Source organism: Cibotium barometz, chromosome 33 (assembly GCF_041138505.1).
Source record: "Cibotium barometz isolate CiBa-2024 chromosome 33, ASM4113850v1, whole genome shotgun sequence".
Lineage (NCBI taxonomy): Eukaryota > Viridiplantae > Streptophyta > Polypodiopsida > Cyatheales > Cibotiaceae > Cibotium > Cibotium barometz.
Window position 1 is genome coordinate 37,339,191 of NC_141078.1, and position 18,349 is coordinate 37,357,539.

The window sequence follows — 18,349 nt, forward strand, 5'->3', positions numbered from 1 at the left end:
GGTTCTTGGATCTTTCAATTCCGCCTTCTCCTTGATTCTGTCATGCAATACATCAATGAACCTGTCTTTTTTTAGAAAATCAAGTGGCACTTGATTCTCACCCAAAGCTTTCACAAGCTTTCTCCAAACATCTTGAAACCTTCCAACAAAGACTGGCATATCCTCACCCTCTCTGTGGTTCAACTTGCTAAGGTCCATCCATAGACCTTCAGGGCTTTCTAGCTTCCCATACCTTCCTTTCAAGGCTTCCTTCAATCTGTCCCAGCTTCCTCTTTTAGCATCTGTGGCTTCATCCTCAAACCACTCCCTGGCTGCATCTTCTAACAACAAACCCACCATCCTTAGCTAATAGGCATCATCATCCCTATTATTGTTCAAAGCTACCAATTCAATCTTCTTTAGGAATTGAGTAACATCTTCACCCTTCTATCCTCTGAACACATCATATCCAAAATCAGCCATTGGTCCTGAGTAGATCAACAAGTGGACTCCAACCTCCTGATCACATCCCTTAGCAAGAACTACTTGATCCTCAGTGGGGGGCACCAAAGCATGTGTGATGGCTGGGTGATGGCTTCTACTACGCCACCAACAGACACACAAGAAGAATACACAATGGGATCAGAATTGGGGAACACTGAAATCCCAGCTCCAAGGGCACTAATAAAACTAGCTCCTCCTGTCCTCAGTCCTCCACTTGACTCAATTGGACACTTTAACACCCTCCTAAACTTCCTATATGATCTAGCTGACACCTCGAGTTGTCCTCCCAAGTCAGCACTTATCATTCTCTTATAAGCCTCATCTGACCACACCTGACATCCAGCTGACCAAAATCCTCTCCCAGTTGACACAGAATTGGTCAAATTTTGATTGTAAACCTGATTCGAAAGCCAACTGCTCACCCCAGACAGAAACCCGTTTGCCTGACTCACAGGATGTCCTCTAGCATGAGCAAACTTCACAACCTTGCTTCAGAGCTTCACCTACCTTCTCAGCTCTCCCCTATTGACTCCCTTCTGACCTTTTGACATGGATACGCCCCAGCTAACCACAACTGTCCGCCGAAATCTGACAGAAATCCTCCCCTTGGTCCTAGTCAGGTAAATATCCTCTAGGCTCTCCATCCTTCCTCAAATATCAACTAACCTCAAGCTCTAACCCTCAAAAACTCTCTAAACTAGCCACCTGCCCTTTGCTGATACCTCTCTAACTCAGATCTAATCTACCTGACAATTCACTTAGAATTCTTCACACCACCAGTGTCCTTTGACACCTCTATACTCTCAAAACACTCAAACCTAACCTGGATCCATCACAATAAACCCTCAGCTGACAGCAGCTGACTCAAGGCTGCTAAGAAACACTTTCAACCCACTAGCCCTTCTGACTGCTGATTGTTGATAGTTCTGACTGTCATACCAAACTCCAAATATGTTCCACTCAACTAGATAGACTAGTTCTCACCTAACACACACAACTGACAAGATCTGATGCTTAACTCATTCGATCTGACCATGTAACCTCTCAACTGACACTGACTGACTCAGTTTTAACATAATAGACTATAGACTTGCACTCACAGGTATTGCTCCTCCATAATCTCAATCAAGACAACACAATTATAGCTCCACGGTACAAAATCTCATCAATTCACACAGAACTCATGCTTCACACACTTTATTCTTCATAGAAACAAAACCAGACAATCTCAACATCCCTGAGACTTGGGAGACTAAGAAAATAGAAGAAAACACACAAAATTTTTAGGGTCCTCCCCACAGATAGACCCATGACTTCAAACTTCACAGGATTCAGCACTCAGCTAACAGAAAGGAGCTACAATTGAGGTAGACCTGATGTGGATCAAGTATCAACTAGGGGTGCTGTGCACAAAAATCCAAGGACACACACCTCCTTACTGGCTCTGGTCTATAGCCTTTCCTCTGCTTTGACCCAAACAAGCCTTCTCACACTGCTTCAACCTTCTGTCTGCAAACCTTTAACAACTACAAGAACTCTAGCCTCCAGCCTTCAGTAAGATCAAATCAGCTTGCAGGAGTCCACTCTACTGCAGGCTGTGTTCTCCACTCTCTCTTCTGGTAACACGAACCACTGCTTCTTGGAGAGTCCCGTAAAAAAACTCAATTATGCTTCTTGAACCCCATTGTCGCCTTCGTTTCTTCCAAAAAGTATCACCGCCCCGGCTTCCTTGGGTCGTCCATACGCTTTCCTTTCTCATTCACGCACCTATGCCTTTTCATTTGGCTACACACACGTCTCTTCGCCACCTATGATTCACCATACACCATCATATGTACTTTTCTTCCATCTATACATCAAGTTGGGATTGGCCTTAGGATTCACCTCACAATAAGACCATATTAGGAAGTTTGGTAAAATCCCAATTTCTATTTTATAAGATTAAAAAATGGGGGGCATGGTAAACCCTTTTAACATTTTGTCAAAACTCCCTCATGTGACATATCATTGGAAAGCTCTTAAAGAGTAGGTTCTAAATCCACATTCTCCGACAACTTTGGAATTGGTATGCTAAAAAATACACCAAAAAGTATATTGAAAAGAAAATTCCCAAAGTAATGGGATTTTCCCAAACTCCCTAATATGGTCTTCAATGGGTTAGAGTAGAAACCAGGCATTTTTAAGGGCTTGCTTGTACTTGTGACAAGCCCATGTGTTGCTCTTTGTTATGCCACCTTGATTGTTATATTGTCCCTTGTCATACCAACTTGGTTGTCATGTTTCCCAGCATTAGCACACCCATGAGTGTGTTCACAACAATGGACCCCATATGAATTGGCAGGAGTTTTTTGCCTTACAAATAATCCTCTATGGTCTCCAACATCTCCTCTTCCGTTGTTGCTATATATATAGGCAGTGATGTGTGTGAACACACTTAGGACCGTCGGGGCACTTTTTTCCTCTTTAGGAGGTTTTTTTCCCCGGATTGTATATACGCCCATCATTCTAGGGCTAACTTATCTTTTGTACATTGACACAATCTAATACATTGTGTGTTATGTGCATTCTTGCTTCTTCTTCTCCAAGCTTTGTGTGCTTTCTTGCAACCCTAATTCCAACAATTGGTATCAGAGCAGGCATCGGCTCCCAGGGCTACGCCGCCAGCACCCTCTGACTCATGTTCTCTGATTGAGGTGAGATTTCACGAGCTCTTGCATGTCCCTATACTTTGCAGATAGGCTTGTAGGGCTTTGCGTTCTCAGAAATTGCATCTGAGGTCGTTTCGGGCTCCGTTTTTGTATTACAAGTTCTGCACAGGTGTTTTCGTCATTTTGTGCAGAAATTTCGACAATACAGTTTTCTGCAAAATAGGCATACGTATTCTATTGTGGACCGTGCTACATAGCATGAGTTGTTTTCTGTTCAGTCTTTGCTTCATTACACAGGTAGCTTTTGCATCAGTTTCAGTCAGTGGCCATGGCTGATAACAGCAATGATGTATTTCGCATGTTGTCTGCTCTGCTGATGACAAACTGAATGGAGACAATAACTACCCACTTTGGGCATACATGATGCAGCATGTTTTGGTTGCAAAAGGAGTGTGGAACATTATGCAGGGTATGTACGTCCAGGTTCTATGGATGTAGGATCTGTTGAGGATGTTGCAGGTTCTAGCAGCTCTACTGTTGCTGCTATTTTACCCACTGCTGAACAAGCTCGTTGTTGTTAGGATGGTAAAGATGTGCAGGCTCATGCCTTGATTGCACTTTCTATCAAATGTAACATCACTCCACATATTCGTTCAGCTAAAACAACAAAATAGGCTTGGGATATTCTAGCTGGTTTGTATGCAGGTCGTAAACGAGGCAAAAATCTCTTACCTGCGTAAAGAGCTAGAATCGAAGATTATGCAGGAAGATGATGACATGAATGTTTTTCTTGCTGAGATTAAAGATCTCAAGGAACAGTTGATTTCTACATGTGAGATTATTCCTGATCATTCTCTTGTGCAGACTCTTCTTGATGCTTTACCTGAGTCATATCAGACTTTTGCTTCCGCGTCGAGACTTGTTACTGAGGACAGACCTGATGTTGTCAAGTATGATACTTTAGTCAACAAGCTCTTGCAACAAGCGCAGTCCAGGCAAAACAGGGCTAGGCAGCGTGCAGTTGATTAGGCGTTTGTTGCTGCCCAGCAGAGAAGAAGTGGTAATGCAGCCCCTTCCACTGTTTCTTCTCCTATTAATAGGTCTGCAACTTCTTCTCCTTCCACAGGTAGCAACAATAGGTGTGAGAAGGCTCTTGATAAAGGCAAGAAAAAGATCAAGTGCAACTATTGTAAAGCAACTGATCATGTCATTAAGAATAAAGAGGCAAAGAAGAAAGAGTCAAATGCAGCCACAATAGCGGATGCTAGGGGATGCTTCTACAAATGCAAATTCTGCAAATGTTGTGCAGGATACAGAATGGGCGTTTAGTGTGTATTGCCAGTACATGATGCATGTTTGGCAGTTTCTGTTGACTCTAATGTATGGTATTTTGACAGTGGTGCTACAAAGCACATTACCTCGCATCGTGATATGTTCACTTGTCTTGAGGCTGTCTCTAATGGGAATACTGTCACGTGTCAATAATGCTTCTTACCCAGTGAAGGGCGTTGGTAAAATTATGCTTACTGCTGCAAATGGCAGCGCTTTCACACTTTCAGATGCTTTGTATGTGCTAGGGATAAAGAAGAATCTATTGTCTGTCTCTGCACTTGCTAGACTTGGACTTGTAGTCAAATTTGTGGATGCCAGATGTACTGTTCATGATTTGACTTCTGGTGATACGATTATTGCATCTGGCACCTTGTTTCGTGGGCTGTATAGGCTCAATTCTTATGACAAGTGTGTGGAAGATTCAGCAAATGCAGTTTCTGATGAAAAGGCAGTTTCAGATGCAAAACTATGGCATGCTCGTTTTGGTCATCTGAACTTTGCTAGTTTGCTGCGTTTGCAGAAATTTGATATGGTTGCTTCATTGCCCCCTCTAGAGGCACCATTAAAACATGTTTGTGAAGGCTGTATTTTGGGCAAAATGCAGCGTTCTGTGTTTCCAAAGGATGGTTTTGTGCGGGCCACTCGCAAATTGCAACTTGTACATAGTGTCCATCATTTGGTAAACACTTGTACTTCGTGACTTTCATTGATGATTACTCAAGGCATGCATGGGTATATCCACTGAAGGCAAAGTCTGAAGTGTTTTTGTGCTTCAAACAATTTTTGCTTATGGTTGAAAATGTATCCAATTGTACTGTGGGCACCCTCCATTTTAATCGTGGGGGGGAGTATATGTCTAAAGAGTTTGATGCATTTGTAGCTAGTCATGGGATAAAACACCAATGTACAGTGCCGTATACCCCTCAGCAAAATGGTGTTGCTGAGAGGAAAAACAGGTCACTTATGGAGATGGCACATGGTCAAGAGCCAAGCTTTGCTACATGCGTTTTGGCTTGAGGTTGTCATGTGTGCTGCATATGTACTCAACAGGTGTCCCACTAAGGCCTTGCAGTCTGTTACTCCATACGAAGCTTGGCATGGTAGGAAGCCTTCTATTGGTTACTTGTATGTCTTTGGTTTCTTGGCCTATGCTTTAGTGCCTGTGCAACAACGTAGAAAATTGGATGATAAGGCTGTCAAATGCATTTTTGTTGGTTACAGTGCTGAGAGCAAGGGTTACAGATTGTATCATCCGCAGTCAAAGCGTATCTTGATTAGTCGTCGAGATGTTGTTTTTGTGGAAGATGATGTGCAACCTTTGTTATCATTTACCAAAGAGACAGGTGTGAGCTCATGGGATGTATTTGATACGTTGTTGCCTCTGTTTTACAGGTGGAAATTCAAATGTAAGTCCTAAAAATGAGGCAAATATTCAGCCTATGCAAATTTCAAACGACATCATAGATCAACCTATTTCTGATGCAGATTTACAGGATGTAATTTATGAGGATAGGGCTAAAAATGAGCAGGCTAGAGGTATGCCTAAATGGCTGGTGCAAACCTTGCGTGTGATAGTAAAATTGATGCACCTATTTCTAGTCGTACTCGTTCAGGTTTATGCCTCTTATGCATCAGATTGTTATGCTTTGGCTGTGTCTAGTATGTGTGAAGAGGAAGAACCTCTTTCATTTGATGTGAAATTGGTTGGCTGTAATGCAAAGTGAATATGATGCTATAATGAAGAATGGTACATGGTCTTTGTGTGATTTGCCTATTGGTAAAAAGGTCATTGGATGTAAGTGTGTTTTTAAGTTGAAACGAAAGCCAGATGGCAGTGTTGATCGCTATAAGGCTAGACTTGTTGCAAAGGGTTATGCTCAAGAAAAGGGCATTGATTTTGATGAGACCTTTGCTCCCACTTGTCGTATGACTACCATTCGTAGCATTTGTGCATTGGCAGCTCATAATGGTTGGAATGTACATCAGTTAGACATAAAGACTGCGTTCTTGAATGGAGATTTGCATGAGGAGGTGTATGTAACGCAGCCTCATGGTTTTGTTCAAAGAGGGCAAGAAAACAAAGTGTGCAGGTTGAAAAAGGCTTTATATGGTTTAAAGCAAGCTCCACGAGCTTGGTATGAAAAGATACATGCATATTTGACTGCACATGGTTTTCAGAATAGTCCAATAGAAAGCACTTTGTATGTTAAACGTGTGGATGATGTACATCTAATCATTGCTCTCTATGTCGATGATATGCTGCTCACAGGACCAAATGAGAGTCATATTGTTGATTTTAAGGCTGATTTGAATGCCTCTTTTGAGATGTCAGATTTGGGGCATTTGCATCATTATTTGGGGATACAATTTGAGCAGTGTGATGGAGGTATTGCTTTGTGTCAGACAAAGTATATTGAGACATTGTTGCAGAGATTTGGTCAGGAAGACTGCAAGCCTATTGCTACTCCAATGGAGACAGGTTTGAAGTTGAGTCTTCATGATGCTGCTGGAGATCACTTTGATGTCACACTCTATCAAGCAGCTGTTGGTTGCCTCATTTATGTATGCATTACGAGGCCGGACATTCAGTTTGCAGTCTCACAGGTGAGCAGGTTTATGCATAGCCCAAGGTCTCAGCATTTGTAAGAGGAGGAGATGGACGAGTGGACATGGAAGGGACAAGGAAGGTGAGAATTAGTAGTAGAAAAAGGAGCTTCAGATAATTATGTGTGCATGTGCAAGTGTGTTTAAAGACAATAGAGTGCAATATAATCCATCGTCTTAATCAACAAGAGGAAGAGTATTATGAAATAGGAGCTTAAATAAGTCATTCATACATTGTATTTTACACTATGCTTTATTGAAAATATCAATTGATTGAGGATGATGCAAGAACTCATAATTAAGTTTACAAAATTTGAGTAATCATCCAAGGATAGCACCTCACTATAATCAACAAGAGGAAGAGTATTATGAAATAGGAGCTTAAATAAGTCATTCATACATTGTATTTTACACTATGCTTTATTAAAAATATCAATTGAATGAGGATGATGCAAGAACTCATAACTAAGTTTACAAAATTTGAGTAATCATCCAAGGATAGCACCTCACTATCAATCGAATGGATATAAAAGTAAGACTTAAAACTATGTATAAAAAAATTGAGTAAAGTTGAGAGAAGAAAATAATCACCAAAGGTTACCACCCATTGAACAAAAATCATTTGGTAAGAACAATGATGAAAGGGTTGTGTATTTAGGATGTTATCTAGTGGGTAAGTTATAGTAAGCATTTTTTTTCATAGAGTGCAAGCCAAGGCAAAATAATTAATCATAAGCAATTAATACATTAAATTGATTAGGTGAATCTCTTATGTCCTCTATGTATATTTAATTGTGTATTAATTATCATTAAGTGCAATCCATAGTCATATTTCTTGACTGTTATACAATATAAAATCACTTCTACCAAAAAAAGAACACTTCTGCTTAGCATGTTTTATTGGTATGAGAGCATAGGTCTATCTAGACTGTCATATGTGCACATGTCCTTTAGGTTCTCAATCATAGCTCGACATCATTCAGTAATAGACATTTCAGCCTCAATCTTATTAAGGTCGACATTCCAAACCTTCATTGATGAATCTTTCCTTCTCCTCAAAAATTTGGTTCTCTAGATTCAAGATATTGCATTGGCACAGCATGTAAATATATTTGTCTTCGATGAATTATTTGAGTGCATAGTAGTCATGGGATCATAAGCAATTGTCTAATGAATAGCCTACTAAGGATACATTATAGTTGGTGGTTCAAATGTCATTACAAAGATGTCTATTCTCATGTGGCTGACCTTCCCCAAAGGGCTTTTAAGTGATCCACTAGCCATTTTAACAAAGACTCCAGTGGGTTCCATCCCAGATCTTTCCCCACTTTTCACAACAAGCCTTTGTGGGGCGATGCCTTACCATCTAGGATGGTTGAGATCTTATTTCCTTTGTAGGAAATTTGAATGGTCAGGCCCTTGCCTTTGTAAAATTGGATTTGACCAAGCTTGTTGAACCTTGGGAATGCTTTTCCTTTCTAGGTTACTCTTATGATCTCTTTTTGATGCCATCCTCATCCTCAAAGTCAGAACACATGGCTTTGAGACTCAACCCATTCTTTCACATCCTTCCACAAGAAAAGACTAGAAAATGAGATATCAACAATCTTTGTTTTATCCTTCCCTTCACCAACAATAACTATACTTTCCTCTTATGTTTTGCTTCCTAAGTGGGAACCTGGCTGGCACTTGGAGGTCAGCCAGCTCTCTCTGTTCTAGATGCGGACAAATTCTCAAGAACCTTAAACTTGGTATCTTTAGCATGAGATCTTGTCGTAATGCATTGATGGGAGTAAGAACATGTCGGCTAGCTTTTTGGTTTTGAAAAGTCTAACATGTTTAGAGCTACAATCAATCTAAATGGTCCTCCACTTATAGGTTGTGGTGGTCTATAGGGGAATTCTTTGAGTAAATTCTCATTCATGCCACACCCCAAACACCATCTTTCTAAGAGAGTAGGGTTAGGGCATCCTTCTAACCTTTGTTAGGAAACTCCAATTAAATATTAGTCCTCCACATGCATGGCAAGATAGTAGAGCTTCTTCTAATCAATGCATTAATGTCCGTACCTTGAGTTGATGCAACAATATTCATCAGAGAAGTGTATTCTTTTGATGCAACCCCATTGTGTAGCCAGGTGAAAAGACAAAACACTCATGATTGTTTGAACCTTTGACAAGAAACTCATAAGTATATTTAGGAGTAAAGATCTCAGATGATCTTCCCTACTCCCAATTTTGATGAATAGGAGTCTCTTGGTGGGGTAGGTTGGGGTGGTAAAACATATGGAGGAAACTTAGTGGTTCTATCTCCTCCTCTTATAGTAGTTAGTGTTGGATGTCATTGTTGTAAAGTAAGTGGCCTATGAGGAGTAGGCAAGGCTAGCACTCCCATAGCTAAATTCGTTTCTTGATTTACAATCAGACCCGGATCAAATCTATAGAACGGTTAGTGTCATGGTTGCCCATTCGCGCATATAATGACCACAACACATATTTAGCCTTGGTTCCAAGTGTGGACATTATGTAGCACGATGGTTTAATTTTAAAGTACATGCACCAAACCATGTCCCCCCTTGGATAGAGGTGGGAATTATACTAAACCATGTCCCTCCTGTGCCTTTTTCAAAGCTATTCATCTTTGGGTTCTTTTTGCATATAATGTATCAGTTTTCCCAAGCATCTCTATAAAAAGTAGAACCTATCTGCTCTAAATACAATTGGGTTTTCGAGATATGGACAAGTGCTTGTCCCCAGATTGGGCACAATATTGAAAACTTGGTTTCTCACTGTCCAAGAGCTTCAGGTGTGAACATATAGAGAGAGAGAGAGAGAGAGAAAATAGAGCGCACGAAAATAAGATTACATAAAATGTGCACAGAAGGTAGGAGAAGAACATAGACAAGTTCAAAGAGCATATACTGTAATGAGTAAAGAATAGAAAATCGAGCCTAAGTGAGCAACACAATGAGAATTGTGTTGCAAAATTGTGTACAAAATTAATTACGTGCCTTGTTTTGAGCTCCTTGTTTGTATTTTTGTTTAATAAAACTCAAAAAGTGACTTCAAAAAATAGTAAAAGATTATTAAAAATCTCACATAATGTTGAAAAGTTTATAGAAAGTGAGGAAAGCAAGTAAGCCCATGCCAAATGCAACAAATGCTTAATTATTATGCCCCTAGTTAGTTTTATTGTCATTTGGTTGATTTTATGTGTCAAGAGCTTATAAACTTTTGGTATTTTGATTTGGGGATGCCCGGCTCATCAAAACACTATGAGAATTGTTATTAGTGTTAAGGCTAATCTCGTAAGGGCAACTCCAAAATCTTGTCCCCAACTGATAAGTGGGGATGCACCATTTTTAGCTAGTAAATCATCTAAGTAATTTTTGGCACTTCCCACTAGTCAAAATAGGGTGAAATTTGCAATAGCTATAATCCTTGGTGAGTTGAAGATCCCTACGAATTTCAATAGGCATCCGACCACTTTAGGTTGCCCAAATTATAAGTTGTGGAAAACTATGGACCCTTTATCCAAAGGTGTTCAAACTATGTTGAATGATCAAAGAAATGAGCCCAGCTTTCATAATAAGTGGGATCAAGAATCGAAGTAATTTTCTTATTATGTTAATCTATTTTTGCCTCCATATTTCTAATTTCAGTGCCCATGCCTCAATGATAAACTTTCCTTTTTCCTTAAAAACATGGTTCTCCATATTTGAGATCTTGCATTGGCACATCAAACATTTGTTTCTAATGACCAACATCAGTGCAAAGTGGCATTTGACTCAAGGTCCAAGCTCACATGATGAACCCTATGATTTGGCAAGTTTTCATCATCTTTCATAGATAGATGTGATTAGCCCAGTTATAAAACCTTTACAATTGTCTCATGAACGACCTGTGTAGGATAACATCATAGTTAGTGGGTCATTTGAAGTCCATAATGATAAAATTATGTTTAAAGGTCATTCTAATGGTATCATATGCATCTGGCTAACCTTCTCTATAGGTCATTATGAAGGTATCAATTGCATTTGGTTGACCTTCCCTATAGGTCATTCTGAAGGTATGATATGCATTTGGTTGACCTTCCCTATAAGTCTTTCAAGTGATCTGTCAACCATTTTTTTCAAGACTCTAGCTCAAGCTTTCCCCACTTTTCTTAACAAGCTCTTATAGTGATGCTCACTCTAGCCCAATCATCTAGGATGGCAAAGATTTTATTTCCTTTATAGGAAGTTGGAATAGTTGCATTCACATCTTTGCCCTCATAAAACTGGTATTGACTAAGCTTGTTAACAATGGAACCTCAGGAATACTTTTTCTTTCCAGGAAAATTTCATTATCCTTCCATCTTCCTCTTTTTTATAGTTAGATACCCAGCGCTTGGTGTTGCGCAGTGGAACAAATTGAAATCAAAATAATCAAACGTTCACTTCAAATAATAATTTGTAAGAAAATAAAGCATAGAGACATAAACACCATATTGGGTCCAATTTGCCCCCCAACCCGGTCTCACACATGAGTATTTCAATGATTTATCAAGATATGAAGTAATTTGGTACAATCGATCTCTTTGATAGAGAGGAGACATCATCTCATCGGAGGAGAAAAAGAGAATATAGAAAGAAATAAGAGCTTCGTAGAGATGGGCGGGAAGGGTTACAAATTTTTCCACATTTTATTTCTTGTACAAAGTATGTTTATATGGACCATGAAAATAGAGCTACCTCAGTGTGTGTGAATGAAAGAGTGAATGAAGATGAAGCTATCTCCAAGGGGACTTGGGACATTGGAGACTCTAGTGGATTCCTCAATCTCACATTTCACGGTGCTCCCTTAGAGACTAGTAGGGTTTCATCGCTTCCACATTTGTCAAGATTTGATTTTTCAGGATTTGGTTCTACCTCGGTGGGTGTGAATGGACGAGTGAATGAGGATGAAGCTATCTCCAAGGAGACTTTGGACATTGGAGCCACTAGTGGGTTCTCGAAATTCACATTTCACAGTGCTCCCTTAGAGTGCAAGAGTGAATGTGGATGAAGTTATCTCCAAGGGGACTTTGGACATTGGAGCCACTAGTGGGTTCTTGAAATTCACATTTGACAGTGCTCCCTTTGAGACTAGCACTTCCTCTTTCTCATGGATTACACTAGCTAACCTTCATCATGATGGGATATATGATGAAGAGTACTCAAGCCATGAGCCATATCACACTGTTAATACCATGTTTCCACATTTACTCACGTATACATATCCTTTGGTAGTGAGTATACTGATGATATAAACAAAGGTTTCTTCTCCTATGGAACCAATGCACATGGCCGAAGGTCCTATACTACTAACAACAAGATTGCATCACTTAGCACCCACCTACACCTCCCAGGGTGCATGCTATTGCTACTGACAATGTCATACAAGAATGGCTAAAGCTATTGCAAGAGCTCTTGACACTAGAGGATGTGATGCTCTCCCCAACAGTAAACTACCCCTCTAGCTCTCATGGAAAGAGAACATGCCAAAAGAAATTCTAGGCCATGAACAAGTTTATCAGTTTGGGAGATTCCTATGGCCATCCTGAAACCTTCAAAAAATTTTCTGAAGGCTTGGAAGTGAATGATGATCCCACAAGGATCAAAGCTTTTGGATTCACCCTAGAGTACGAAGCTACTAAATGATTTTGAACATTGGAACCTGAGGAAAAAGTGGCATATGAAGATTTGGAACAATCTTTTTTATATTTCTTACATCAGAATTGGTTCTAAGTCAGAACTGGTTCCAAGTGGAGTTCAATAAACCACCTTTATACACTTAAGAAAAAAGAGGGAGAGACGATACGTAAGTACATAAACTAGGCCAAGTATCTCTATAGCAAGTGTGAACTGAGGAGAGACCTAGCTAAACCCGTTTAACCTCTCTTTTCTTATAAGGTTTATGGGGGTGAAAGATTGCATGGCATGCTTTACGCTCGAAGGCACATGACCTTCAATGAATATGCATTAAAATGTGCTTTAAATGCCATTGATTATGATGACAATTTCATGGGATCCCTCAAGAAAATTCATGGCTTTGAGGTATCTTTCAAAATGGCTTGTGGCAATGAATGATTAGGGGGGCAGGGAGCTGAATTGAAAGATGAGTTCACGATCATTCCCTCTCTATCCAAGGAGAGACATGGTTTGGTGCACATACTGTAAAGCTAATCATACAACAACTGAGTGTTTGCACCTAAAACTAAGGCCAAATCTATGGTGTGGTTATTTTTCTCAAATGGGTTGAATGAAGACACTAGCCATCACTTTAGGCTCAACTCAAGTCTAAAAGTAAATCAGGCAGTAGGAGCATCAGCTTTGCTTTCCCCTCATAGGCCACTTGCTTTATAGAAGCTATGACTTCAAATCCAACTATGCCAAGAGAAGGAACAAGGTCAATTGAAATGCCTCTACTTGTATTGTCATCCTAACATGCCCCACCAAGAGTCACTCCTATCCATCAAGTAGGAGAAAAAGAGGGGGGGTAATTCTAAGGCCTTTGTGTTGGAATATACTTATTAGTTGCCTATCTAAAGTTCAGATACTCCGCAATACTCTTGAGTATTTTGGCACACTGCCTAGCTACACAATGGTTGCATCAGAGGAATACACTTCTTTGATAAATATTGCATCAACAACACGACCTGAGTTACATAAACTCATTGACTAGGAGAGTGTTATACATGTGGAGGACCTCACATAAAGGTAGAGTTCTTGAACAAAGCTTACAAGGTCTCCCCTACTGTGGTCAATCCTATTCCCGTAGAAAGATGGTGTTTGAAGTGTGGTGTTCAAGATTTGTGGTGTGGATTAAAACATGTTGGGTGTTTTGCATAACTAGAAAAACAAGAATCTCATTCTTACACCCGTCAATACAATAATAATGAGATCCCATGCTAAAGATGCTCATTGAACGGGGGACAAAGGTTCTCATGGTCTTGGTGCTTCTACTTAAAAGAGTTCCAAACGCTGACACAAGTAAGAAAGAAAAAGAGGAGAGTAGTCGTTGTTGGTGAAGGAAAGGAAAAAAGAAAGATCATTACCTAGCGTACAAAACCTCGCAACTAGAAGCAAATCCTTAGTACACTCGTCCAACAGTTATTGAACGAACCCTAGAAGCAAATCCTTTGTAGATCTAACCTCTAGCAAAATATGGCAACATTTGACTCCCATATCTCCAAGGCCTAAAGTCCCATCATTTATTGATGTGTTGCTACATCATCCCAACAATCAATGAGAAGGGAGGAATTAACCTTGACTCTCTTATAAGGTCAACATTTGACCATTCACAAAAACAAGATCCATTTGATTCCCAATGCTATCTCCTTCTCCTAGAAAAGCGAGGAAAGCTCAAGACATCAATTTGTTATAAACAATTTTGTCAACACCAGTGACTATATCTTTGGGCAAAAGTGACTATATCTTTTCCTTGAAAAGTGAGAAAACCTCGAGACAAGGATTTGTTTTGCAAACAATTTTATTAACACCATTGACTATATCGTTGGGCAAAATTTTACAAGAAACTCTTGCTTTGTGGAAGGATGTAAGAAAGTGTCTTAAGGAAATCTCCAAGTGTTATGAGTATGAATTCATGGAATATTTTATATATTCACATGTGTATTTATGGATTCTTAAAAGAATTCATGGAATATTTTTATTTCCAAGTTTTTATGTTGTGAATTCTCCTAGACAGGTTTAGATTGGGATGCCTTTCTAAATCCGGACGATCGTAGTTTACTTTACGTGTACATGGGTGAATCTGTACATGCATGGAAGTATTGGTTGCATCGTCTTGATGATATGAAGTTTCATATGGTTATTTATATTTTTAGTCAATTAATTGACTGGCGTAGTTGATATAAGTGCATATCATTGGATGGGATAATGGAAACGAGTTGGTGGTGGTTAGGAATATATTTTATGAGACTCAACGTTGGATGTTGATAGATATGCGTGCCCAAAATGATTGTTATAAATAATTTAAGTTTAATTATTATTATAATTATCTTTATTCAAATTCAAATAATATAAATATCAAAAGTTAAAATATATATACTTTTATATCATATAATAATAATATATGTATACTAAAAAGCTAATTGATAGAAAAAGTAAAGTTTTCTTAAAAATGACCTCTCCAAAGTAGTCTATTCTTACATACAATCGAATTTATCAAAACAGCTTGCGGAAGTAAAGTTTTCTTAAAATTGATCAACACTATTCCTGTAATTTTAAGTATGACCTTGACTATATTCTAGCGAAAGACCAGAGAGTTACATCCACTGCAAGTTGCAAGCATGTACCTACAGACAAGGAGCCAAGACAGGTTGAGGCTAAGACAGGCAAACGTCTATAGAGAGTACCGGTTTCTTTTAATATTTTTCTAGTGTGGTTTAATTATTCCATGAGAGAGAGAGAGAGAGAGAGAGAGAGAGAGCTGCATTAAATGTGATTTGTAAGAATTGCAAGTTTAGTTCACTAATCATATGTATTGCAAATTTTCCCATAGAGGAAGAAATAGGAAAACTAATTGTTCCCTCTTGGCACTCTGGTTTCTATGATGGGCAACAAGCTGGTGGAGAGAATTGAGACGACTTCAGACAGTAGGTGGTCAGCAAGTATTGCATGATCAGGAACAGTCCAAAACAGCATAAAAACCCATTGTGACTGTGGAAGACCAATAACTTTTTTACCAACATTGGCTCAAAAACTAAGTTCCCTACCTTCACAAAGTGCTAGAAATATTAGATTTTTGAGCCCTATGAAGCTATGAGGGTCTAGCCCTCGTCACTAGTTTGCTAATTCTAGTTACAATTGGATAAAAATTGCTTGAGCCTGGAAATCTTTCTTAAGCTAGAAATCAATTAAAAGGCAAGATAATTAGCAATTGATATTTAAACATGATTAGAACATAATTGAGGCCTTTAATTCTGAATTAGCACTGTAATTAGAACTCTTAAACAAAGTGTTCCTCCCCAAGTTCTCCAATCCACTCACCTACCTCCCTAAAAATCAAGGCAAATTTGTAGAAAATCAATTAGAGCGAACTCCAAAAAAAAAAAATTGCAAATTCCTACGAGCAATAAATCGATGATGTGAAGCTATAAATTGCTCAATCTTGACGCCTCGGTCACAGTGGTATTTTTCTACAAGATAGTAGAAAAGCATAAAAATTACTAAAATTTAGATTCAATCAAATTTTTCACTGTAAATTGCTGCTACCTACACCTAACAATAACCTGAGGCAAATCCAACACATTAATTAAGCTCATTAATATAATTTATCTCCTTAATTATGCTCTTTTACAAGTTTATGCAGAGAATTACGAAAACGCTGATCAATTCCTAATTAATACCAAAATGCTTACTTAATCTACTAATTATAATGGGGAATGCTATTTCAAAATACTTTTTTGCAATTTAATCACAAAAACATAGAAAACTCAAAACCCACAAATCCTTGCTGCTGTACAGAGAAGAGAGAAAAAAAAACACACCTTAATGATCCTAGTTTTTTCATCTCAATTACTGTGTAGAGAAAAAAAAACTAGTTAGCATGCTTTAAACACATTGTAATGGCCCCTTAAACTAGTTAGAATGCCTTAAACACAACTTAATGACCCAAGTTTTGTCTTCTCTGCTACTGTATAGAGGAGTGGAAAGCAAACCCACATCCAAATCAAAACAAAAAACAACAAAAACACCCTTTAATCCTTCTCCCAAAATCCCTTCCTCACACACCTTCTGCACAGTTTTGCACAGAATGAAGCGAAATGGTGGGACCTTAGCTTACACTCACTTACCACTCTCTACAACACACACACGCTCACACAAGCATTCATGAGTATACAAATTAGGAAAGATCGTCAAGAATGAAGATTCAATGCCAAAATCTACACGAGCTACAAGCATTCAGTCAAACATCCCCCAATAAAGAATTCAAAGCTTGGGAAATGTGTTTTGCTTCTACACCAAGAAAGAAACTTGCAAAAAGAGGGAAGGACCCACAACATGGAAGAGGAGATGGTGGAGACGACGGGATGATTCGTAAGGCAAAAATCACCCACCAATCCATAACTCTGGGTGAGGGCCAGAGGGGTACTTAGTACAACAGGGTCCACTTGGCATGACAAGGGGGAAGAAGGCGATCACATGGGCTCTCATCACAAAAACATTTGAATTCTAGAGGTATTTCTAACTCCTAAAGAGAGCAGTGCAACCAAAGTCTTTTGGCTACATGCACTGTTAAGCCTGCTTAAAAATCAAACAATTGCATGTTAACTGCAACAATTTCAACTCTTAAACAACCCAAGCCCTGATCTTTGAGACCATCCTCACCATAATTAGATCAATCAACTGCAAGTGTAAAAAACCTTGAAATTGTCCTCTATTCAAGCCCAAAATCATTCAAAGGCGGCATATCTTAAGGCCATGCAGCCCCTTCCATTCAAAGGCAGCATTTGATTATGCAATGTTGCCATGGGAGCATGCTTGGACGTCTATTATACCACGAAGTCGATACATGGAAATACCCATTTGTATAAAAACATGGAAATACCCATTTGTATAAAAACATTTGCAGAAAGGGCAGGCACACTTTCTGCAAGGTTCAATAGCTTTTACTCTCTACAAGCTTCTATGGCCTTACCTTGTTAACTCCCCAAATGTGTTGGTTTTTCCACTAGCATATGCACACGTAAATTATTACTTCTTGAATTGATTATAATCATGCTCAGTGATATAACCAGATCTCTAAAACCTTCTTTTTGAACCTATGCTTGGACCAACTATATGGAGGGGAAAATCCTGTATGTATTTACATCCAATGCAATCTGACGAATTGCAGCAATGGTGCCTATAACTGTCACTACGGAAGCAAGCCCTATGATGACACTGTTCATCAAATACAGCATATTAAGCCGCATGGTTTTATCTCCAAAAACCAATAAATAGAATACCAATGGCAAGATTATGCACAATGGGACAAATCCAAATGCACCCATCAGAGCACTAATATCTGCAAAAAAGGGTAACATGGAAGCAAAGAGGATCGCAACAACTACAATAAGAAAGCGACCCGAGATTCTCAGAAGAACATTGCGAAAGGAGAACCTTCCTGCCTTCACATCTACCGCCAGTCCTTCGTATTTTGCAAATAAGGGTTGTAAGTAGACCTGCTCAGAAGGCAAATATCCTCATCAGTATTTGCAAACAAGGCATCTATGCAATACCAACAATCCATGGATAG

At 39.1% G+C, this 18,349-nt stretch overlaps 1 protein-coding gene across 7 annotated transcripts in view; it reads right to left on the reverse strand.

The window, feature by feature from the left end:
- Positions 1-17,636: 17,636 nt before the first annotated feature.
- LOC147619531 (GABA transporter 1-like) overlaps positions 17,637-18,349 on the reverse strand; it is a 78,040-nt gene continuing 77,327 nt past the window's right edge. For all 7 annotated transcript variants that reach the window (XM_086773214.1, XM_086773213.1, XM_086773212.1 and 4 more), the window contains one exon: positions 17,637-18,275. In XM_086773214.1, the coding sequence (XP_086629340.1) occupies positions 17,889-18,275 (387 nt within the window). In that variant the 3' untranslated portion in view covers positions 17,637-17,888. The remainder of the gene's footprint in view (positions 18,276-18,349) is intronic.